The sequence below is a fragment of the Castor canadensis genome, chromosome 4 (genome assembly GCF_047511655.1).
Source record: "Castor canadensis chromosome 4, mCasCan1.hap1v2, whole genome shotgun sequence".
NCBI classification, from domain to species: Eukaryota; Metazoa; Chordata; class Mammalia; order Rodentia; family Castoridae; genus Castor; species Castor canadensis.
The window spans coordinates 25,543,489-25,568,145 of NC_133389.1; the positions used below are offsets into that span (position 1 = coordinate 25,543,489).

General features: G+C 39.8%; 1 protein-coding gene across 1 annotated transcript; it reads left to right on the forward strand.

Moving 5' to 3' along the window:
• The first annotated feature begins 1,317 nt into the window (after positions 1-1,317).
• Positions 1,318-23,795, forward strand: Mex3c (mex-3 RNA binding family member C). Its single transcript, XM_020186083.2, has 2 exons — positions 1,318-2,086; positions 20,774-23,795. Exons 1-2 carry the CDS (start codon positions 1,318-1,320, stop codon positions 21,997-21,999), a joined length of 1,995 nt encoding a protein of 664 aa, XP_020041672.1. The 3' UTR covers positions 22,000-23,795.
• The last annotated feature ends 862 nt before the right edge of the window (positions 23,796-24,657 follow it).

Sequence of the window (24,657 nt, forward strand, 5' to 3'; positions counted from 1 at the left end):
CAACGCAGAAGGTTAAGACTAATGTGGGGGAGACTCTCTGGTACTAAAGACAGTGGTGGGGTACTCATAGCCTAAGATGGGGAACATAATATGCTTTGTTTTTAGCAATTCGTTTAAAACTAACCACTAGAAAAGATAGTCATGTGTGACATCACCGGAGCGGCTGCGGGAAGAGCGTCTTGGAGGAAGAAACTATGAATTAATTTCTATTTAAAAGCCCCAGAGAACTGACGTACAGCCCTCCCAAGGCCCCTGGTGTAACCAACCGGCCCCGCAAGGGAAGTGCGGCCAGCTGGGCGTGGGAGGCCCAGCCCCGGGGGAGGAGCCTTAGCAAGTAGGTGCCCACAGGCCCAGAAGCCACGCGGCTCAGGAAACCAGCCCCACGAATGGATAGGACACTCGCTGGCTCCTCCCTCCATGACTCTCCTTAGGCCCTTACCCTGAAAGGGACAATCTCTTCTTCACCCCGGGAAAACAACGCCCTCCGGGCCCACGCCTGCAGCACTCACTATTCCAAGGCCCGACAGGTGACAGACCTGACCCAGAGCGATGGGAGGGGCAAGAAACCCAGGTGTGTGTGCCTGAACCGCATGCGCCTGCGCAAAATCACTGCTCGGCCCTCAATTTCAGCCTCTGCTGTGTGGTCTTCGTCCCGCCTCATTTCCCGCCCCCATCAGGGTATGTCATAAAGAGTGACATGTAAAGCAAACAATCACAGTCCATCTCTTCGTGAGTCAGCAAGGAAAAGGGAGGGAGGGGCGGGGGGGAGGGGAGAGGACGGAAGGAGCCGGCTTTGGGAGTTGGTTCGTCCCAGTCACCCAATCAGAGAGCTCTGGGGAGGGGCGGGGCGGGGCCCGAGAAGCGGGAGGGGGGGTGGGGCTAGGGAACGGAGTGAGAAGGCTGCTGGAGGAGAGGGCGGGCTCCCGGAGATTAAAAGCAGCCAATCAGAGCGCGCCGGCTTCATTCGGAGAGCGGCGTGGGGCGTAGCCGCCGCCGCGCGCGCCGGGGGCTGGTTAAGGCCATGAAACAAAAGAAACCCTGAGAGGGGAGCCGCTGCCACCTCCACCAGCCCGCCCCGCTGCCGTCCCCACCCACCCACCTAGTTACCTACCTCTGCCTCCTTCCCCTGCCCCTCCACCCCGCCCTCTCCGCTCTCCGGGCGGCCCTGGCGCTCCTCAGCCCGGGTCGCGGGCCCCGCCGCCTCCCCAGAGGAAAGGTGTTTGTGCGCTGAGCAGGGCCCGGGCCCTGTCCGCCATGGGGCTCGCCGCCCGCCGCGCCTGACCCGGCCGCCGCCGCCATTGACAGCGCGCCGCCGCTATGCCGAGCGGCAGCTCCGCGGCCCTGGCCCTGGCGGCGGCCCCGGCTCCCCTGCCGCAGCCGCCCCCGCCGCCGCCGCCGCCGCCGCTGCCGCCGCCGCCCGCGGGCGGTCCGGAGCTCGAAGGGGACGGGCTGCTGCTGAGGGAGCGCCTAGCCGCGCTAGGCCTCGACGACCCCAGCCCGGCGGAGCCCGGCGCCCCGGCGCTCAGGGCCGCGGCGGCGGCGGGGACGGCGGCGGCGCAGGGCCAGGCCCGGCGGGCGGCGAGGCTGTCGCCGGAGGAGCGGGCTCCGCCTGGCCAGCCCGCGGCCTCGGAAGCCGCGGAGTTGGAGCTGGAAGAGGACGAGGAGGAGGGGGAGGAAGCGGAGCTGGATGGAGACCTGCTGGAGGAGGAGGAGCTGGAGGAGGCAGAGGAGGAGGAGGAGGACCGGCCGTCGTTACTGCTGCTGTCGCCGCCCGCGGCCACCGCCTCGCAGACCCAGCCGATCCCGGGCGGGCCCCTGGGGTCAGTGCTGCTGCCCGCCGCCGGCTTCGACGTTCGGGAGGCGGCGGCCGCGGCGGCGGGAGTGCTGTACGGAGGGGACGATGCCCAGGGCATGATGGCGGCGATGCTGTCCCACGCCTACGGCCCCGGCGGCGGCGGCGGGGCGGCGGCGGCGGCCGCCCTGAACGGGGAGCAGGCGGCGCTGCTCCGGAGAAAGAGCGTCAACACCACCGAGTGCGTCCCGGTGCCCAGCTCCGAGCATGTCGCCGAGATCGTCGGCCGCCAGGGTGAGTGCGGGGACTAGGCGGGGAAGTCCATCTGGGCACGGCCCTGGGCGTGGGTGGGCGACCAAAGGAAGGACCTGGGGTTGGAAAAAGTGAACCCAGCGAGTCCCCCCAGAAAGGGTCTGCGAGACAAGGAGGTGGGTCCCCTTGCGAAAACCCACGCCGTTTAGCCTGGCAAAAAGTGTTAAGTGTCTCGGGCCACCAGCCCGGTGTGTATTCGTGGGACACCGGGCTGGCGTGGCATCAGACCCCCTTGAGAGTCACGGGAGTTGCGGGGTCGGCGTTGTGGACCGAAAGCATCGACACTGCAAGTTTGCACGGCGCTCAGCTTCCCTTAGGACTGCTGGCTCAATGAGCAGTGAACAGAAATGGAAGCATGTGGAAAGAGTTTACTGCAGAGGGAGGAGATGGTCAGGTGGTCGCAGCACCATCTCACCCTCGCTCTTCACCAACAGCTTTTGAAGAGCGCCCCAACTCTTGCTCTTTCTGAGTTGGCTCTCGATGGGTACATTTTTCTCGAAAAGACACGCTGTCGTTTAGAACACTTTAGCGTGCACGGTGGTAAAAACTGGACCGCAGAGTAACTAAGGAACTTTATGCGCTTGTGCAGTTTTCAGTAAATTCTCTTTACTTGCCAGCGCACCAGCCACTGCAGACAGACTCCTCCCACGTTGTTCAGACAAAGGACCTATGTCTCAGATTCCAGGAGTAGATTTGTGAAGGTGGGGGAAGGGGATGCCCAGAGTACCTCTGTATCCGACATTTTTTGGAGAGGGTCTATGTTCTTTCATATAGTTTCCCCCCTTTACAAAAAGGGTAAACGTTACCTGCGGCCGCCTTATAATACGGTTTAGCCTGGTTGATGCATGCCTCTTTACTGTCAGCTTGAGAGCACTGTTGGGGTCACATAGAGAAAGATGATGGCGCTGCTGCTTAAATGAGCTCATCCTTCCCAAGTGGTCTAAAGTACACACAAATAAGAGGATTGTCGAAACGGTGGTTTCACGTGTGAGAGTTAGCTTATTTCTTACCTCTAGGATTTTGATTGAAAAAACCATCTGAAATCTGGACAAAGGGCTTATCTCAGACTACTTGATTTATCAGTTTCACATGCCTTGTCTGTCTGGTTTTGGCACTATTTAGGACAATACTGCAGGAGAGAACTGTTTCATCTACATGGGATAAAAGTCTAACATTTCAATTTATACATGCAGAATGACTTGGCCATTCATTTAAGAACATTAAGAGATTGCTATGTATCAAGCTTGTACTTTACCAGGTATTGAGTTTATGGTAATTGAGTTAGGAATGTGAGGTTGATTCAGAACAAACTTTCTGCCTTTTGTTAAAAGCTGACAGTCTAATAAACAGTAGAATGGAACTGAACTAAGGTGAAGATGATGATGCTAACTGTACAGAAGTCACACACATGAGAACACTCACCCTTGGAATGGGTAGGAGTTTAACAAATGGAGATTGAAGAAAGACTGAGGAACATGGTGAGGACAGTGTTGAAGAATACCCTGAAAGGTCTGATAGGTGTGATAAGCAAGTTATGTTAAGTTTTAGGATCCACTTAAGGGGAGTGATGGAAAAGGACTGGGAAGGTAATGATTGAGGCCAGAATATGGAAACTTGAATGCCATCCTGGGATGACACTTCTCTGCACAAGTTGCTTCAGTGTGCTTATGGTGACAGTCTAGGATAACAAAGGAAAAGAATATTTGCATACCAGTTTCACAAGACAGGGCAATATATTATGTAGATTTAATTTAACCCAAACTTTTGTCCTTAGTTATTCTGTCCTTTAAAACACTATATAATTGTCATTAACTGTGTGAAGTGTTCTCTTCATACAAATCTAATACTTAAACTGAATTCCAAGTTTTTATTTTGGACCATCTATAACATGATGACAAATGAGGTTAAGTCTTAGTTTTTCTTCTTAGGGCTGTGCTTATTGGTTAATAAGGAAATGGGAATCTATGTCTTAGAACATGGAGACAAGTTGTTGACTGTTCTTTTTACACTTAATATTTTCCTAGAGTTGACAGTACTATTAAAGTATGTCATCTTCCTCCATCTTATCTAAGAGCAGAAAGTCTTGCCCTTTTCCTGTTTTGAGCCATTCAACTAGTGGATCATTTGATCTGTTTGCCACCTCCACACCCCAGCACCCTGGTAATAAAACCTGTAAAGTATTTGCTCACTCCAGTGGAGAACTAAGTGACTTTTAATGTTCACATCCTTTTACAGTGTGATAATTTCCTCCTGGGAGAGTTACCTGTCCTAAGTGAGTTAAACAGGACAAATCAGTTCATTTTCTAGTTTGCTTTGGAGGAGTTAAATTTTCATCCTTGAGAATTAGCCATTTCTGCCATCTTATTCATTACTTGAAGTCATAATTTTCAGTTTGGCATATCTTAATTGGTTTTGGAAATAATTATGTCACAGATGGAGACATTTATGACTTCAGCTCTGAAGCAGAGTAGGACAAATGGAATTCTGAGTCATGTAGACTAGCAACTTTTGTAGATGGTTTCTGGTTCCAATGTCTTTCAAAAATACAGACCACTGCTATTTGTTTTTGAGACAGGGTCTCACTGTGTAGCCCAGACTGGCCTGAAACTCATGATCCTCCTACCTCCTGCATCAGCCTCTAGGGTGCTGGGCTTACATGTGAGCACCACTGTGCCTTGTTTTCAACCACTGGTTCTGATAGTGATGAAAGTTGGCAGAACGTTTGACCTTGTATTTTACTCCCCATTAGCACATGATCTCTGTACATGTTAAATTGGACCTGTTGGTGTTTCTTAAAGTTTTGCATCTATTGTGAAACCAACAATACCAAAAATAAAGTTGGGAAATAAAAAGGTGTACTAATCAGAAATTTTAAAATATGAACATCAAAAATAAGTCTGACAACAGATTTTAAGACCTAAGTTTATAAATTTAGAAACATCTTTATTTTTAAGGATTGTACCTGCAAGGCACATTAACAATGGTTGACAGGTTTAATTTAATTAAGTGGGTTTTTTTGCAATTTGTAGTCATTGAAATCCAGAAAGACTAAAAAAAGTAAATTAAGGTAGCACCTAGACCCATTCTTAACTACACTGTACGTGAATATTGAAAGTTATAAATTGAGTTGTTATAAGACTTGGCAGCCCATAGTTTTTAGGGAGTTTTGTTTTGTCTTTGTTTGGTTTTTTTTGGCAGAGCTAGAGTTTAAACTCAGGACGTCACAGGGCTTCCCGCTTACAAGGCAGGTGCTTTACTGCTTGGACCACACCTCCAGCCCCTGTATTACTGTTTAAGATAAATGTACATCTTCAACTGTTTTCATCCATGATTTTAATTGATTGCATATGAGTGTTCCTTAGCCTTCCGGTGGAGAGAAGTCATCCCTACATTTTCATGATTGTACACTGTCAAAAACAATGTAAGCTCGTACTCCCAGTATCTGGTCATTTATGTGTGAATAATATGTATTCTAATGTGTTACACATTATAGACGTACAAAAATTTAAACAAATGTGGTAAAATGAAGATAACAGGTTTTGCTTGTTTTTTGTTTATGCATTCCAGTGGATTTTCTTACACTCTACTTTGACTGTCACTGAGCTTGACCATTTGGGATGTTTTTTATTTGTGGAGGTACCTTGTTTCCACTGATAGTATTAGTATATATTGTCTGCTTTTTTTTTTTTTTAACATTAATACTTTCATTGTTTCAAGTTTGCCTTCAATGTATTCTTATGCCAGTTTTTCTCAGTTGCTTATAGTGAAACCACCCTTCAGATTCTTACAAATGTGATGGAAATAAAAGTGTATGTGTGTTTTATCAGGAGAAACAGAAAAGGCCAGCCTGGGCTACATGGTTAAGACCCTGTTTCAAAAAAGAAGGATAAATACACATTTTGTGAAAAGAAACAGTTTCAGCATGCTATCTTTTTTTCTTGGGGGACAATGGTTGTGATTGTCATTTTACCAGTTTACATACATTTTGCAAATGTAGAAACAGGTTCAGAAAGATAACTTGCTCAAGTAATGGAGCTTGAATTTAGTAAAGGAGTTTGAATTTGTTTGACATCAGCAATAAAAGTTCTTTGCACTCTACATTGGTGTCTCAGTATTCTAGTGTTCTCCTTTAGAAGAGGAATAGTATTTTGGATTAAGTTCTGCCTGATCATCTGAGTTGGGATACTGTATTTCTAGTGTGCATAATTTAAAATAATCACTATCCAAATTAGTTTACTTAGTAAGATTTTGGTGTCTTTACTATGCAGAAGGCACAGTTATCATTTTAATACAGTTCTAAATTGTCTAACTAAAAGTCCACTGCCATTTTATAATTCAGAAAGCTAATTTGTGCACATGTTACTTTTAAAAATTAGATGCTATAACTTTGTAGGCATTAAAATTTAAATTTAGTATATGATAGTATAAAATGGTATTACTAACTCTGGGATCCTTGGGGAGGGTTTGTTTACTATAATTGTTTTACAAATGGGTAAGGAATCTAGAGCCTTTTCTTCCTGTTTTACTTAATTAATGAGCTATTCTGATTCACTGTTCTAAAAAGGGAAATAAAGAAGTGATTCAAGGATGTATTTTCTTACCCCCTGGTTATCAGCAATCTAAAAATGATTCAGGAAACTACATATTTGAGAACTGTTATTCTGTTCGAGATTCCTACCCAGAAAAATTTCCGACAATGTTTATGAGTTGGAATTCTAGGAAGCTCTTCTCAGTATCTTAAGTTCAAGAAAGGTAGCATTCATTCTCAGATAATAATTCTTAATATACTGATTTGGTTTTGAATACTTTTGATATTTGTGTGAGAATTTATGGGAAGTTTAATTCCTTAAACTGAAGGCAAAAATGTTTTAGATTTTATGTTTTAATGTAAAAATACATATTGTAAATTGTACAGAAGTGTCTGTAACAGTCTATGTTAAGCTGTGGTATACTGGAAAGAGCCAGCAATCTTTAAACATTACTGAATTCTCAATTCTCATTACTCTTTGCCAGTAATTTACTTTGTGCTCTTGAAAAAAAAATCACTTAAACTCCCTAGGCTTCAGTGATTCCTCTTTTTTAGCTGGACATAATCATTTCTACCTTCAATGACTCTGAATGATACACAAATAGACTATGAAACTGTAGGTGATAAACACATTTTACTTTTGTTAAAGTAAATTTGAAATTAGTTTGGAGCCATTCTATTTAATTCTGTTCACCTTTTGTCAGCTTTCACAGAACTTCTCACATATTGTTACATAACCAAACTTTAGAACCAATTGATGATTGAGTGAGTACATGTTTAGATACATGGTACATTTGCTGTGCTAACAAAGACCCCCAGCATCTCAGTGTTAAGCAAGGAAGGTTTGTTCCTTCTTTACAGGGGCTTTACTCAGTTTGGTCTCCCTTGTGCCAGAGGATAAGAGACCATTGCGTAGCACACACTGGTCTTTAAATGTTAGACACGGAAGTAATACTTATCATATCTGCTCATATTACATTAATCAAAGTAAGTCATCTGGCCACACCTAACTTCACATGGCCTAGAAAGCACATTACAACCACGTCCCCACAGAGAGAGAGCACATGAAAACCCCACTCATTTTTTTCAGGTAACTCTAAAATGGTGTTTGTTTGCTTGTTTGTGACAACATCTCACTGTGTAGCCCAGACTGGCCTCCAACTTGGATCCTCCTGCCTCAGCCTCCAGAGTGTTGTGATTATAGATGTACACAACCATACCCAGTTTGATGATAATATTAAACTGCATTCTTAAGGCTTCGCAAGTGGCTTATATGCCATAATTCTTGGGTTTACTTGTAATTTTTTTCCCATGATACCATTAGTTACTATGTAAAGATTTGCAAAGATTGAATCTGATTTTTAAGTCTTTGAAATAATTTTCTTTCTTTTGGGGAGATAGTATAGGGAATACAGTGCTGGGAATCAAACCCAGCATTTCATGCATTCTAGGCAAGTGCTGAACTATATCCCCAACCTGGTAATTCTAAGATTTCTGTTAGCATTCTCTAAGGGGCATGAACATAATTTAAAGCTCCCTAGTTAGGAAAATCATTCCATCTTTCATCTCTAGCTTACTGGTTGTTTCACCTTTAATAATGAAAAGTGAACCTTTCATTAAATATTTTCTATCCTCTTGTCTAATGTAATTAAGTAGAATGGGAATACTAGATTTAGGTTAAGCTGTATTTTTTTTTAAATACCTCCTACAAGGAAGGATTTATCCTCTGCTTCTAAAAATCAACTAGAAAAATAAGATGGGTTGGGAGAAGGGTGATTTGGGGGATTTTTTTTTGGTTTTTTTTTTTTTGGTTTGGTTTAGGGTTTTTTTGGCTATACTGTTGGTTGAACTCAGAGCCTCACGCTTGCAAGGCAGGTGCTCTGCTACTTGTGCCACTCCACTAGCCCAGAGAAGGGTGATTTTAAGAATCACTATTTTAAAACTTTGGGCAGTTCAAACTTTAGTTTTCTTCATGTGTAGAATGATAAACCAGAAGATTTCTCAGGGCTCTTCTATATATTCTGAGTTTTGTCGAAAGAGAGCCCCTAATACCATATAGAAGTAAACCAGATCTCAAATTACCAGTTAAATTGACTTCCATTTCTTAGAGTTTATAATATCTTAACATGTTTTTCACCTAATATTTTATCTTTAGGAAGTACATTCTTTAAATGTTTTAACTTTATTAAAAAATCAGTTCCTTTGACTTTTTAAAAAATTTTATTAACATATATTAGTTGTACAAAGGTAGTTTCATTGTAACATTTACAGTGCTTGCAGAATACCTTAGGTAGAGTCATCCCTTCCAACATTCTTTCTCATCTTCCTCCCCCCTTCTTAAAACAATTTCAATTGACTTTTAAAAATAACCATTTAAGTATGTGAGGCACTGTGCAGAATTTCATGTATCGGCTCATTTGATCTACAAAAGTATAAGCAACTTATCCAAGGGCTTACACTACAGTACAAGAAGACAAAAATCTCAGCAAAGATACAGATAATTTGAATACCATCAACAACATAAGAATGATTCATTAGTATCCATACATGAACATGTACAAACTCCAAATCTTTATACTTAAAGTTGATATAAGGTAGTAAGAGCAGAAATGAATCTCAATCATCTTTCCATTCAATATAAGTTAAAGTACCTGAAATAAAATAAATGTTTATTTAATTGGGCTGAATTACTGGATTGGAAATTTATTAATCTCATTATTTGCCATACTGTAGTAATGGGGTCATCTTCCCAGTCCTTTGTTTAAGGAGCCAGTGAATCCCTTGAGGTTGTTTGGAGCTTTTACTTGAAGTGTAGTAGATGCTGCTTAATTGAAGACATCAAATGTCTTCATGAATATTCATAATAAAAACTAAAATCACAAATGGAACTGGATGAAATGCTGTTTGTTATATAGTGATCTCTAAAGTGAGATGAATAGAGTAGTCTTAACATAGACTCAGAATTTTGGCTTTGAAATAACTACAAGAAAGACACAAACCCTAGAAAGGAAGGCTATTATTAAATCTATATTGTGCATTTAGGGATACATTGCATTGTTTTTGTTTTTGTTCATTTAAGGCAAGATCTTGCTGTATAGTCCCTGCTGGTCTCAAACTGCATATCTTCCATCCTCAGCCTCCTGCATGCTGGAATTAGGCAGATACCACCACACTTGACCAAAATACATTGCATTTTCATAAACTGAATTATTATGTAAAATGTCAAGTTAAATTGTATGCATAAGAAACATTCTTTTACTGGAATTTAGCTGATATTTATCAGGCTTAGAAGATAAAATGCCGAAACTGAGTCCTTACTTGTTTGTTATTTTATGACAGGGTGTTGCTGTATAGCCCAGGCTGACCTCCAACTAACTCACAATCCTCCTACCTCAAACTCCCTAGTGCTGGGATTAGAGGTGTGGTGCCACCAGTCCCAGCTGGTGTAAAGTGAAAAGAGCTTTTGAGTAGTCTCAACTATTCCAGAAGTGAAAAGACATCTTATAAAATCATTAAGTAATATGACCCCCCCCTTGTTAATTATAATATATCATAAAATATGTGAAATAATTGCTTTTGGGAAAAAAATGTTGAGTAGTGAAAGAAGTGTGAAATTAACTTAGGTTTGAGCTCTGGCTTAACAGCTGGGAGATCTTGAGCAATTCAATTAAGCTCCCTCCTCTTCCTAAAGTACACTATTATGATGATTAAATGAAAATGTATCTAGGAGAGAGCTTTTAGAAAACTGAAAAGTGCTTTATAAATTTTTACTATTTCAAAGCTAAATCCAGTCTCCCAGATATTAGCAGAATTTACTCGTGAAATACTTAGTGGAGAGGTATAGAGGAGTGGAAAATAATTCTAAAAACTGAATGACAGCTATCATGGTGCTGGAATGAACCCTCAGGTGTGGTAAGCATGTGCTCTATCACTGAGCTATACCTCCACCCCAGTAAGCATTTCTAACATAGTTTTGCTTTTAATCTTTGTAACAACTAAATGAGAGAAGTGTCTTTAATCATAGTTCCCCATGTATGAAGGAGAGGTGAAGGTTTAATGACCTGTTTTTGGTTCATTAGACTGGCTCATGATGGTCCATCCAAAAGTCTTGTGTTCTCAATCTTCACCAACCCTTCATTGAGGAAGGGATTAGATTAGATAGATTAGTGTGAAATATAGTAGTATCTGATTGTCCCACCTGCTTTTTAGACTTCACAAAAAGGAAGGTATAAACTATGCATTTTCTGGAAGAGATCCAAAAAGGTAAGCATTGTAAATCTAAAGGCTGAGTGGCCTAACCTGAAAACATCAGGTTACTAAGTGGTTAATTAGAACCAAGTCCAGAAGATAATCGGTTTTTTTGGTCTCTTGTACTGTTTCTTTTGAACTGGACCTTAAAGGCTTCATAATACGGTAGCTATGATAATGAGTTATTCCTGCTTGTATTCTTGAATTTACACACAGTTTCCACTTTTTAAAGTGGCCATGTTTGTTAATTGAGGAGGAGGGGTATGCTAGGAAGGCTTTCCAGGTTATTTAAGGAAGTACATGAACAAAGATGGAAAAAGAACAAGACATGTTTAGGAGATGGAGTCTGAGAGATGGTAGTTTCTGGCCATGTAATGTGCAAAGGAAAAGGAATTTAATAACAAGCATCCCCACCATGCCTGCCTCTTGTCCTGTTTTTCTTGAAAGTAAAAAGAGCTGTTTTAATACATATTATATATATATTCACTGTAAAGAATATATGTAATATATGTAATGATTTCCCAGTAGGAAATCATTTCTCAAAACAAAACTTCTGGGGGGAAATTTTGAAGAAAGCTTTTGCCCAAAGGACTACCAAAAGTGAAAACGCACACTCAGCACAGTTTTGATGTTTGTAATGGTTTGAGTTTTCTTCAGTCAGTAGATAGATAGATAATGTATTAGGTGTTATACATACATAGCCTCTTAAATACTGTCTTGTTTTTCTGCTGATTATTTTGATGGCCTTTCAGATAACTTAGTCTCCTGCTTCAGACTCTGTGTGTATCTTTTATGTTCCCATCAGTCTACTGTGCACAACTGGTCATGTTACTCCTCTCCCTAAAATTCTTTGTAGATAACTCCCTTGTCTGACACTGCAGACTTATGTCTTCTTGTCCAACTCCATCCCTATTCCACCCTCCAGTCATTCGAAGCTTTCACAATACTGAACCAACTTAGTCTCCTCATTGTGCCATCCTGTACTCTTGATTCCCTGCTTTTGCACTTGTAATCCCTTCACTCCTTCCCACCTGGCAAAAACACTTTTTTCAAGCCTCAGTCCAGAGACCTTTGACCTTCTTTCATTTACTTTGAGTAAAGTCATCTGCTTTTGTATGCTCCCACCGATTTATACGCTTGTTTTCATTGCAGCAAAATTATATCTTAGATCGACACCTGGCTTATAGTATTTTTTTCTTCCAGTTTGATTCTTAACTCTCTTTTTATCTTACATAATTCTCAAAACCTTTGCCCAATTATATCTGTGTCTATACTCTGCCTTGGGTTACTTGCTGTTCCTGAATTGGGGTTTAAAATTCCCATGAACCAATACTTTCTTTCTTTCAAAAGCTGAGTACTTGCAAGAAAGGAGGAACAAATGGAAGAAAGGAGAACAGTAATGTGATAGAATAATTCTACCCATCCAAAATGTCCAAACCAAACTGTCCCCTGCATTAAAAAACTGAGCATGTTGCTTCACTTGACAAAGGGACTTTGCAAGTGTTCATGCAGATGTGGTTAAGGGTACTGTCTTCCCTGTGTGGATGAGGACTGGATCATCTGGTAGGCCCAAGGTAATCATGTGAGTTCTTAAAAGCAGACAGCCTTTCCCAGCTGGATTTGACATCTGAGGAGGGTTTTTGAAGCATGAGGACTTGACCACCACTACTTGCTCTGAAGATGAAGGAAAGGAGTCACAACCCAAGTAATGTAGGTGTCCTCTAAAAGCTGGGAATGTCCAGCTGACAGCAAGGAAACAGTCCTACAACCACAACTGAATTCTGCCAGCTGCCTAAATGTGCAGGGAAATAGATCTTATCCTAGTGCTTCCAAAAAAGAAGTTGATTGCCTTGCCAACAACTTGATTTTAGCCCTGTTGAAATCCATGTCAGACTGCTGATCTACAAAACTGTTATAAGTACATATAACCTTATAAATATATGTTATAGTAATAAATTTGTGTCATTGAAGCCACTATTAGTGGCAGCTTGTTATCACTGCATTAAAAAACTAAAGCAGGTAATAAGTAAATTAAAGGACAGGAAAAGATTTCTGGGCTATAATTGAATGATAATTCTTTATTTACTATATAACATCTTATTAATAGAGTATTAGATGTTGAAACCTACTGCTTAATTCTGATGAAAAGTCCTCTAGAATGCCTAGTGAAGTATTGAATAAGAATAGACAGGCATGTTATTTGTTCTCTTGGAGTGGCAGGTGTGGAATCCTTAAAAGCTTAAGAACTCTAGTAGTTTTTTATTGCTATATAACAGTTCCATTAATTAATGGCTTAAAACAACACATTTATTATCTCAGTTTCTGTAGGTCAGAAGTCCAGACATGGTGCCTGGATTCTCTGTTCAGGGTCTCTCTGGGCTGAAATCAAGCTGTTAACCAGGACTGCAGTCCTCATCTGGGGCTTATGTCCTTACCCAGGCTCACTGGTGGTTGGCAGAATTCATTTCCTTGGGATTGGAGAATGGAGTCCTCTGTTTTCTTTCTAGTTCCCAGTTCCTAGTCTCCACAGGCACAAATTGTTTGCTTTCTTCCAGAATAGCTAGAACTCACCTCTGACTTCTCTGACACAAGCTGGAAAAACTTTTAAAGGGCTCATTATTAGGTCAGGCCCACCCATATGTATAATCTCTATATTTTCAGGTGAACTGATTTGGATCATAATTGCATCTATAAAAATGCTTTCCCAGGAGCACCTAGATTTGTGTTTGATTAACTAAGAGTGTGTGTATACTAGGACCAGGAGTCTGGGGGTCAGGGAAAGAATAGTAATCTTAGAATACTGCTTACCAGCTGTGTGTGGTGGTACACTCCTGGAATCCTAGCACTCAAGAGACAGAGACAGGAGGATTGAAAGTCTGAGACCAGCCTCACATAGTGAGACCCTGTCCCAAAAGAAAAAAAAAAAATTCTGCCTATTGTACTAGCTACAAATGCAGAGACTATGGCTTTTTTAAGGACTTAATCATTCCTTGGACTTTTCTTTTCTTAGTTAATTATAGACTAAATTACTAGGGACCTAAATATTAATTCAGTTCTTCATCGCATAATGCTTTTTCTGATGGAAAGTGGGAACAAGTGGTATAGATAGGTCACATTGTCTTTTTGCCACCACCTAAACGAAAATTTAATAAAAGCAAAAACAAACAACTTGTAAAATCTTGCTCTAGGTGTCCAAGTTATGTTTCTGATGGCTGGGGAAAAAATGGTTTGTTAAAATTCAGTGTCATAAACATATCTAGACTCTCTGGCCTCCAAAAGCTACTTTAGATGACCATAGAGGCAGAACTATAGTATTAGCATTTTCAACCATATAGATGTTTTCATCTTCAGTGTCAGATCTTCAACCCAGGTGCTCTCAGTCTGTCCAATTCCTTCCACTTGATTACACCAGTTCTTTTGTTGTGAGTACATTATTTCATGTTTCGTGGAACTAGAAAGTAATCTTAAAGTGATCTAGTCTAGAGATTTTAAACTTTAGTAATGGTGACCCACAGCGAAAAGACTAGTTTATATTGCAACCCAGTATACACATAACTTCACCAAAGCATTCGGAACACATTTTATTTTTCAATGCTGATTGAAACACACAACGTTGTTGCATCTGATGGTTTTCAAAAACCCTGAAGGCAAATCAGTTCCATTCCTTTTCTTTTCAACTCTTGTCGTAGCATCAGAGGGCCTCTCTCTCTCAATTGCTAAGGCTGGAAGAAGCTCTCTTTACCCTGAGAAACAGCAGGATCCTCTGCTGTACTGGGGAGGGAGAAGACCAGAATTCTGGCTACAACTAAAGGGTTTTAAGGTGAAACATATAGCCTCAGCAACAGTGATGTAGAGAAGGAAACTACATGTAGGTCCCCCTACATTAGCAAGATAAGTTGGAGATTTTTATTTGGGAAATTTATTTCTAAATTTATAAAACTATAGCTATGAAGTTTATTAGTGGTACTTCAGTTCTTGACTTCTAAACCTTTGATCTAGCCTTATGCTAATCCAAACAATAAGAAATATAATCCTGGGGGCATTTTATACCTATGGCAGTATTTCTTCAGGATCACTGGTAGGATTATAGGGATACAAGATAATTTTGATAGATAACTGCAAACTGCCCTCCAGAGAGGAGGTCCTTTTCCCCACTAGCAGTGTTAAAAGGTTTTCGGTATTTGGTAATCTTTGTTTTTTTGAAACAGGGTCTCAATATGTAGCCCAGGCTCACCTTGAACTCTCAATCCTAGTGCCTCGGCCTCTCAAGTGCTGGGATTATAGGTGTGTACCACCAGCTCAGCATGTATATGACAGTTCTATAGATGAGAAATGGTAACTTCAGTTCCTGCAAAAATGAGAACTTCCATCTTCAGAGCCATTTGTATGGTTACTTTTCGGTGAGCTATTTCTTTCACCTGTTTGTCTCAGATTTTTAGTGTTTTGATTTGTGGGGGAGGGGTACAGTCATGGAGGACTGTGTGTATGTTCAAAGAGAGAAATTGGACATTTGAGAGATGGGTTATAAATATTCTAATTCTCTAAACTTTGTTTTTGGTAATTTTTGCCATGCAGCAGTTTTTTGTTGTTGGTTTTTTTTTTTAAGTTTATTGGTACTTCCATGGCTTCTGAGTTTTGTGTCACTTTGGGATTACAAATTCCTCCATTTTTTTTTTAAATCTATTTCAATTTTCAAACAGAAATTCAATCTAAAATGCTTTTCCCAAAGCAGGGGGAGAGGGGGAGTGGCCCAAATAGCATACGCACATGTAAAGTAAATGTAAAAACAATAAAATACTCCAAAAAGCTCTTCACCTTCCCACCCACAAAATTATAAAAGAAGCTTTTTACTTCTTCATTTGTTGATGTCACCTTTTTAAAACTCTACCCAGTTTTAGAATGTGTATGATTCTAGACATATATGTTAATTATTTAGAACTTAGACTATATATATATCCTATAGAAACAGTGTTATGATTGATGAGGTTGCCTGTAGTATGTGTTAAACTGTCATATAAAATTGGTGGAGATAGAAGTATTTCTTCTATTCTTACTGGCACTGCTTAAAGAAGGTTGGTTTTATTATATTCCTCTTTCCCCAGATCTGCAAAACCTTAACCTGTGACGCTTTTGGATAGGATAGGCCTGTCTCTCTCCCCTATATCAAATGATTCATGCTCAAAATACTACCCCTGTCTTTCTCATAAGTCATGTTTTAAACACCTATTTATTAGTACTAAACATAGGCAATCTCTTAGGTACCTATAAGCATATTTCCTTAGTTAATAATACACCTATGAAGTATTAAACAATATTTCATGATATAAGTAATAGTTTCTTATAGTCTCAGAAGTATTAGAGAGGTTTCTTATTTCAGTATTCTGTTGGTTGATACCAGCAATGGTTGATATGAGAGAAGGCTGAAAGGGGCCAAATTTAGACTCTTAGGCTAATTCTCCCTTTGTCTTTAGTAGAAATTGCCTAGTGTTTTTCTTCAGGATGATTGGGCTGCCTGATAGGAATGTGATTACAGCAGACAGCCACCTTTTTGTCAAGTTGTAGCCCAGAATATGAATGAATTCATGTAACTGAATGATAACTCCCCTAGTGTAGAGTATGACCAGTTATGCGTTCACATGCCAATTCAGATTTTTACATCTCTCCATCAGTCATATATTGGCTGATGGAACAGGATCTCAGTTCTTAGCCCCCAAGCAACACCTACTGTACTGAATGAGGAAGTTTTGCCTCTGTAAATGATAAGCAGATACAAAAGATTTGTTGCTGAGATTTGCCTGTTCATTTTCTCCTGCGGAGCAAAAGCAAATAAAACATCTTGTACTCAAAAGTTACAGCACCCATTTAATGTTCATCTAGTTCATTGTCAATATAAACTTAGAACAGTACTCCATAATAGTTTTCATGATTTACTGTAGTATAAATTTGGCTTGTAGTAATTTCTTGATAGACCCGGATCTAACCTTCCCTTATCCCTTACTGTACAAACAGATGCTTTTCTTGGAATTTGGCTTTTGACTCTTTATCATTCATAGTCTTCTGAAAGGAATATGGCCTTAAGTTTTAACATCTCTAGCCTTAATATATTTATTTCTTCTTTACCTAGTGACTAACTCTTAAGTACCCCTTTTTTTAACTCTGCAGCCAGCAGTGAGATTTTTTTTGAAAGTGTAATAAAATGAAGGAAAAATGAGATACCTAGGAAAGCTTTTGAAGAAGAGAGGCATCATTTTGATGTCACACTCAGTGATGCTTCCAGGCATTTTACTTCTGTTTTCAGAGAATCTTACTCTTGTGTTTTCATGATAATGTACTTAGGATCCAGCTTGAAAAGGCAACCATTTCTTTGTAAGTTCCACAATTTGTGGGAAAGAGGAACAGGATCTTCATTTGCAGTTAAGACCCACAAGTTCAATAGTAGGTAGGTTGAATAAAGTTGTTTTGAATATGCTATAATTGAAATTAGCATAATCAGCCCCCTTACATAAATGGGGCCAGAATATGAAAGTCTTCAAAACTAGGGGGTTGGGATACAGAAAGAAGAAAAAACCTTAGGTTCAAAGTAATGGGCTTAAGAAAGGCCCAGTGTTTTTTGTGTAGAAAAACAGTAATTTTACTTTCAACAAATGTTGTCTGGGCATCCCATGGAATATAGAATATTCAGCTACCCAATCCTTTGAAATGTGGAGATCAGACATACCAGATAGTCTTGAGGAAGTTTCATAGAGAATGAGGCATGTCAACCAAAGCATGAAGTATTAACAAGGTTCAAACAAATAGAGCTTGGGGTAATGAGGCAAAGGGAAGAAGATTGTAGTTATGGAAGCAAGTGAGCAAGAAATGAATTCTGGCAAACTTCATGCTAACATCTTTGAAAAGTGTTACCCCAGAGTTTGTTTTGTTTTGTTTCCCTTAGTTGTGAATTTGAAAATCCAGGTTATAGTTCAAAGACTCCTAATCTGCACAGTTGGCCCTGGTTTTCTGTGATTATTCAGAGTTGGTTAAAGTTGAGAAAAATAGCAAGTTAACTATGTATGTCTTGAATGTTTTATTTTAACTTAGATACAGGATTTGGATATGAGTAGAGGGCTTTCTCGAGCTGTGTTCTACCAACCTAACTGGGGAGTGACTGGAAATGCAGAAAGGACAAACAATAGAAGACAGACATGCAAAAAGCTGGGCACTTGGATTGAGATGCGTGACAGCCTCATTGCTTCTTTTCTCTAATAACTCCTCTTTTACTTTGCTTCTTTTCTCTGTTCTTTAAAACCTTACTTCTAAAGTCTTTCTTTAAAACCTTGCTTCTGAAGTCTTTCTTTAAAACCTTGCTTCTTTTCTATTTTTTAAAGTCTCTTTCCTTAGCCTTGCTCTGTCCCATGTTTTCTTTAATCTCTCTTAAAGTCTTGGCCCTCAGACTTGCACTGTCCCATATTCCCTTTTAAAGTCTTGGTCCTCAGACTTGCACTGTCCCATGTTTCCTCTAATCTCTAGCATAACTCAGCAGTAGCAGCAGTCCCGTTGTAAGCTGCCAACCAATCAATCCCCCACCAAAAAAAACCTTGTGTTCTCCTTCAGCAAGTCTTTTATATCCAGTGGTAAACAAGGAGGTGGAGCAACATTTATAGGAGAAGGGCATGACATTGTAACAAGAGAAGCCTGTATGCCTACTTCTCTGAACATAAACAACTTTGGAAAAGCAGCTGTGTTGCGGTTTGCCTCTCACTCTCTTCTGTGGCTGGGGTCATGCCAAACGCAGCCCGTAGATCACTGAGCACAACTGTGCTTATGTCAAGTTCTCTTAGGCTTCTCATAATCAGCTCCCCACGTCTCCCCTTTTTTATTTCTTAAATGCTCCTGATGAAGCCCGTTCCCCAATCTAAGGAGTTGTCTTGAAACCTCTGTTGTATGCCAGGGCTATTAGGGTCCATTCTCTCAAGCACAAGGTAAAACCTCTTTGACTATGAGCCACCTGCAAGGCAGCCTGTAGGGGACTCTTTGCAAGAGTAGGAAGTCTCTTGGCCTGTGGAGGTAACACCAAATGTGAGGTTCCCAGTACTTGATGGGCTGGAGCGTCCTCCTGACCCTCCTCATCTGACACTGAATCAGAATCTCTGGACTGAACTTTACTTTTAAGGTGGGGCTGATGGTTCAGTGGCTCCACTGCCCACAGCATCTTGTTACTGCCTCTCATACTCCTGTATGACTGGTTGTAAGGGATGAGTCCCACATCCCAGCTCAGCTACCAAGGAGAAAAATCTTCCACTTCTTACTTCCATTTCCTTTCTTTATTATAACATCTCTCTATTAGCCTATATTTCTTCTACTGTATTCTACCTTCTATTTCTTCTTCTACCATATTTCTCCTACCTTATAGTTCTTCTACGGTATTTCTCCTATCTTAATATTTCTTCTTCTACCGTATTTCTCCTACGTTATATTTCTTCTACCTTACAGTAGTTCTACCATATTTCTACTTCTGTATTTTTTTCCTTTTACCTAACTTAACATAGCTTTTTTTAAAGCATATATATAGTTTCCCATATTTTTACACTTGACTGTATTCAATTCACTTTCCTTCTCCCTTTGCTTTTTTTTTCTTTTCCCTGTTTATTTTTCATTTCTGTTACATGCACTCTTCCTGGAGAGTGTCTCCTTGTCTCAGGCTTTGAGTTCCCCCATAGTTAGGTCCCCATTCAGACAAGGCCTTTCATTTGAGTTTGGATCTGCCAATCACAGTAGCAGTTCTTCAGTAAAACCACATTCAGCACCCATATAATCCCCAGTATCTGTTTCTTTTGAATAGACCAAGAACTTTACAATGGGCACAGAATCATTCCATATTATTTTTTTATACTAGACTTTTATAATTATCTCACCCATATAGCATTCATTCACCATTCAGCAGCAGCTTTTCTCCCCCTAAGGTACTCATCTTTATTAAAATTTTGCAAGATATTTAATTTAATTTCCATAGAAACACAATGTCTTTTTATATTCATATTTCACTACTTTGTGTAATCAGTTAATTTAGGTAATTTAGTTACTAGCATGGGTATAGTTAATGTAAACAAGATGGGAATAAATACAGCTTACTCTTGATGACCCTAGAACTTAACTGTGGGAGCAGAATTGATGACCTGCTAGCCATGAATATTTAGCTTATTGTCATCAATTCAGTTTTATAAAGGAATAATTTAACGTTAAGACAAGTGGAAGTCAGTTAAAGACCTTTATCAATATAGTTGTGTAAAAACTGAGGCTCTTGGACTAACAAAAAGACCATAGATTTTGAAGTCATTTTGAGCTTAACTGTAGCTATATGAACTTTTAACAAGTCACACAGTTTTTCTGAGCTTCAGTTTAGTTTCATTATCAGTAAAATGAGTGTAATAGTCCAGTTCTTACAGTTATTATACAGATTAAATGAGACAATAAATATTAAATACCTCACCTGCATATTAATGTGTTTCTTTGCCGCCAGCACCCTTATAGTAAATTATTAGTGTTCTAAAAAAAATCAAAACCCCTCATGGTCTAGCTTACCTTTATAACCTACTTTATGCAGCATCTAGTAACAAGAAGAAAATAATAAACCTAACTTCTGAGTTATGACCTCCCAGCAGAGGTTCCATCTCTTCCCAAATGAAAGACCACTAGACAAGTACACATCCAGATCTCGCAGCATTAGTGGAATAGGAAAGCTTCATCATTTAGTGATAAGTTTTTATGGTAAAGAACAAACTCTAATAAACTTTTTAAAAAATAAAATTTGTTCATCAGCAGACATTTAATTTGAAAAGAGCTTTTTGTGACTTACCTTTATAAAAATTTTTGAAGTAGATACTGATACTTCTGAAATGTTTTCTTCCTAACAGGTTGTAAAATTAAAGCACTGAGAGCCAAGACAAACACGTATATCAAGACACCTGTTCGTGGTGAAGAGCCCATTTTTGTTGTCACTGGACGGAAAGAAGATGTTGCCATGGCCAAAAGAGAAATCCTCTCAGCTGCAGAGCACTTCTCCATGATTCGTGCATCTCGAAACAAAAATGGTCCTGCCCTGGGAGGTTTGTCTTGTAGCCCTAATCTGCCTGGTCAAACCACTGTCCAAGTCAGGGTCCCCTATCGTGTGGTGGGATTAGTGGTTGGACCCAAAGGAGCAACGATTAAAAGAATTCAGCAGCAGACCCACACGTACATAGTAACTCCGAGCAGAGATAAGGAGCCTGTTTTTGAAGTGACAGGGATGCCCGAAAATGTTGATCGAGCCAGGGAAGAAATAGAAATGCATATTGCCATGCGTACAGGAAACTATATAGAGCTCAACGAAGAGAATGACTTCCATTACAATGGTACCGATGTAAGCTTTGAAGGTGGCACTCTTGGCTCTGCATGGCTCTCCTCCAATCCAGTTCCTCCTAGCCGCGCAAGAATGATATCCAATTATCGAAATGATAGTTCCAGTTCTCTAGGAAGTGGTTCTACAGATTCCTACTTTGGAAGCAATAGGCTGGCTGACTTTAGTCCAACAAGCCCATTTAGCACAGGAAACTTCTGGTTTGGAGATACACTACCATCTGTAGGCTCAGAAGATCTTGCAGTTGACTCTCCTGCCTTTGACTCTTTACCAACATCTGCTCAAACTATCTGGACTCCGTTCGAACCAGTTAACCCACTCTCTGGCTTTGGGAGTGATCCTTCTGGTAACATGAAGACTCAGCGTAGAGGAAGTCAGCCATCTACTCCTCGTCTGTCTCCTACATTTCCTGAGAGCATAGAACACCCACTTGCTCGGAGGGTTAGGAGCGACCCACCTAGTACAGGCAACCATGTTGGCCTTCCAATATACATCCCTGCTTTTTCTAATGGTACCAATAGTTACTCCTCTTCCAACGGTGGTTCCACCTCAAGCTCACCTCCAGAATCAAGAAGAAAGCACGACTGTGTGATTTGCTTTGAGAATGAAGTTATTGCTGCCCTAGTTCCATGTGGCCACAACCTCTTCTGCATGGAATGTGCCAACAAGATCTGTGAAAAGAGAACGCCATCATGTCCAGTTTGCCAGACAGCTGTTACTCAGGCAATCCAAATTCACTCTTAACTATATATATATACATAAATACTATATCTCTATATGGACTCGTAAAGGCATGGGTATAAAGGTACCCCCAGTAAACTTCCTAATGAATTCTTATGACTGTTATCAGGCTTTATTGGGATTAGGCTAAAGTTGTTAGTAAACTTATAAAAGGCTGCTATGGTAACACTAAACCTAAGTGGTCTCTTGTCTATTAGTTTGGTTTGAATTATTAATACTATTCTGTAGACCCAGAGACAAAGCTTGTGTGAGAATTGCTTAAGCTGAAATTCATCTTGACTGAGTGAAGATCATAGGTTGTATGACCTATGAGAAAAGTGTATAAGTCTGAGATTCCAGACAATGGGTCCCAAAGCCTAATCACATTAAGAGTTTATGGAGGGTACTTGGCATTACAGATGACTCAGACACTTCCAGTGCTGCCTTCTTTACACTGCCAGTTTTGACAAAACAGGTTTGTTTTTTATTTTACAACAACTTATGCCTAATTCTGCAGGATTGCAAGTAACTTTTTAATGCATTGTGATTACTTACTGGTAATAATAGGGCTGATGGCAGTTTACTAGATCACTGGTTATAATTTGGGACAAAACTGCTACATTGACCTTCATCTCGCCCAGAGTGCTCAAGGCTGGTATGATCAGTGGATCAGGAATGCAGTGGTTTTGATTGTGAATTCCTACCCATTGCCTTGGCGAATGTGGAAATTACCGTCGGGTTTTCCCATTTCAGGAAAGGCTTTGGGATGCACCTACATTGGCTGATAATTGAGGATGCGAACATTCCATTCATTAGTCTGATCAAGCTATTAATTAATTTTAGACTATAGATCAAAATGTGAAACATTTATGTTCAATCCATATTGTCTTGCACATTATAAATATATTTTTATTTTTTAGTAATGTAGGGGAGAGGGAGGGAGATAATAATGCCCTGGGCATAACTCACGAAAGCAGCTGTGACAACCTCCAATCAGTTTACTTCATTTCAAAACTATTTCCAATCATAAGGAAAGATTTCTTTAAAATATACTTGTACATTTCACCTGTGGATGTCCATAACTTCATCCTCAGTATGTTCTCAAATCTCTGCTGGCATTGAAAGGACAAAACATTATACTAGTGGGTTTTTCTACTAATTATTTTTTTGAAACGTTATTTTCCCAACACAAAAGAGCTTTTTTTCTCAGTATAACAAAAATTGAAATCCTATGTGTATTCAATAGTAAATAGACAAATTTTATTTTTTATTTCCACTTGAAGAGTTACATTTCGTATAAAAGTTTACAGATAACGGTTTTTATTTTGATTTTTTCAGTATAAAAAAAGTTGCCTTGATGGCATATTATGATGTAATGCTAATTGCTTGTAGGATAGTTAAATATGTCAGTATTGAAACCTAATCTCTAGCTGCCGTCTTGTAGATATGAACGAATGTTCACCAAGCATGTATTTTGTATTTTGTTGCATTGTACACTGCAACTAATAAGCCAAGGAATCGACATATATTAGGTGCGTGTACTGTTTCTAAAAACCACAAACTAAGAATGATAAATTATCAATATAGTTTAGTATTTGCTAATTTTACTACACTCTTTTGTTATGTATATGTAGGGAAGTCATAGGGATTATAAATTCAATTTGAGTAAAGTTTAAAACCATATATTTTATGATAAAGGGCCTTTAACTTAAGATGGCCAAAGCACTGATATTATATATTTGCTGTAAAGAGAATTATAAGAGTTTTATTTTTCTGATATTAAAAGTTACTTAATAAAGACTTGTTTCCATTAACTTGAATGTATTCTCTCTGGTGTTTTTCATACAATCATTAGCAATTTACCTTAAATGAAGAGTGCTCTTTTACCATGTTTCCCTACCCCCCATCTGTGCTCTTTCTTGTAGTGATTTTTTTTTTTTAAGTGTGCTCTTGGACTGGAACACAGGATTCATGTTCAATACCAAGTTTAGCTTTTTCTTTAAATGAGTGTTAAGTTACAGCAAAGTGGAGATTTAACTGGTTTTAGATTTAGTTGTTTGTGTACTTGACCACAAATAATCACTACTGACCTACTTGTAAATAAAATAGAAAATGATTTTTATACATTGTTACTGGAATCCTGAAACAAATTCTACTCGGTTTATAGCCTTTATTTGTGGATTATTTTGTCTTTTTGATTTTTTAAAAATAAATTTCTACTCATTTTAATACTTAGAAGTATCACACAACTACATAAGTCTTTTCATTATAGTTTGTGGACAAATTCTTAAGCCATGCCAGAAGACTGGAGCATAATTCAATGATGGGCATGATTACTACCCTAGAATTGTATGCCAAAATTTTGTTACATTTAAGATTTGCCTCCAGAACTGTGAAAATAACTTCGGCGTGTTGCAGTATACAATTCCAGTTTGGATTGGATGACCTGTGAAATAAACTTCCTAACTTTTATTACCTAATACAAGGTCAGGATCTTCCAGGGACCCTGAAAATCTTTTTGAGGCTTTCCTTACCAGGGTTAGCCAAAACTTTGTCTGAAATCAATGTTAGTGAGATTAAGTTTGCTCTTGCCATTCTTTGGATACCTGTGCGATTATCTTGCTTATAAAGTACTGAGGAAGATAGGCTACAGGAACTCTGCACACCCATGTTACCATGAAT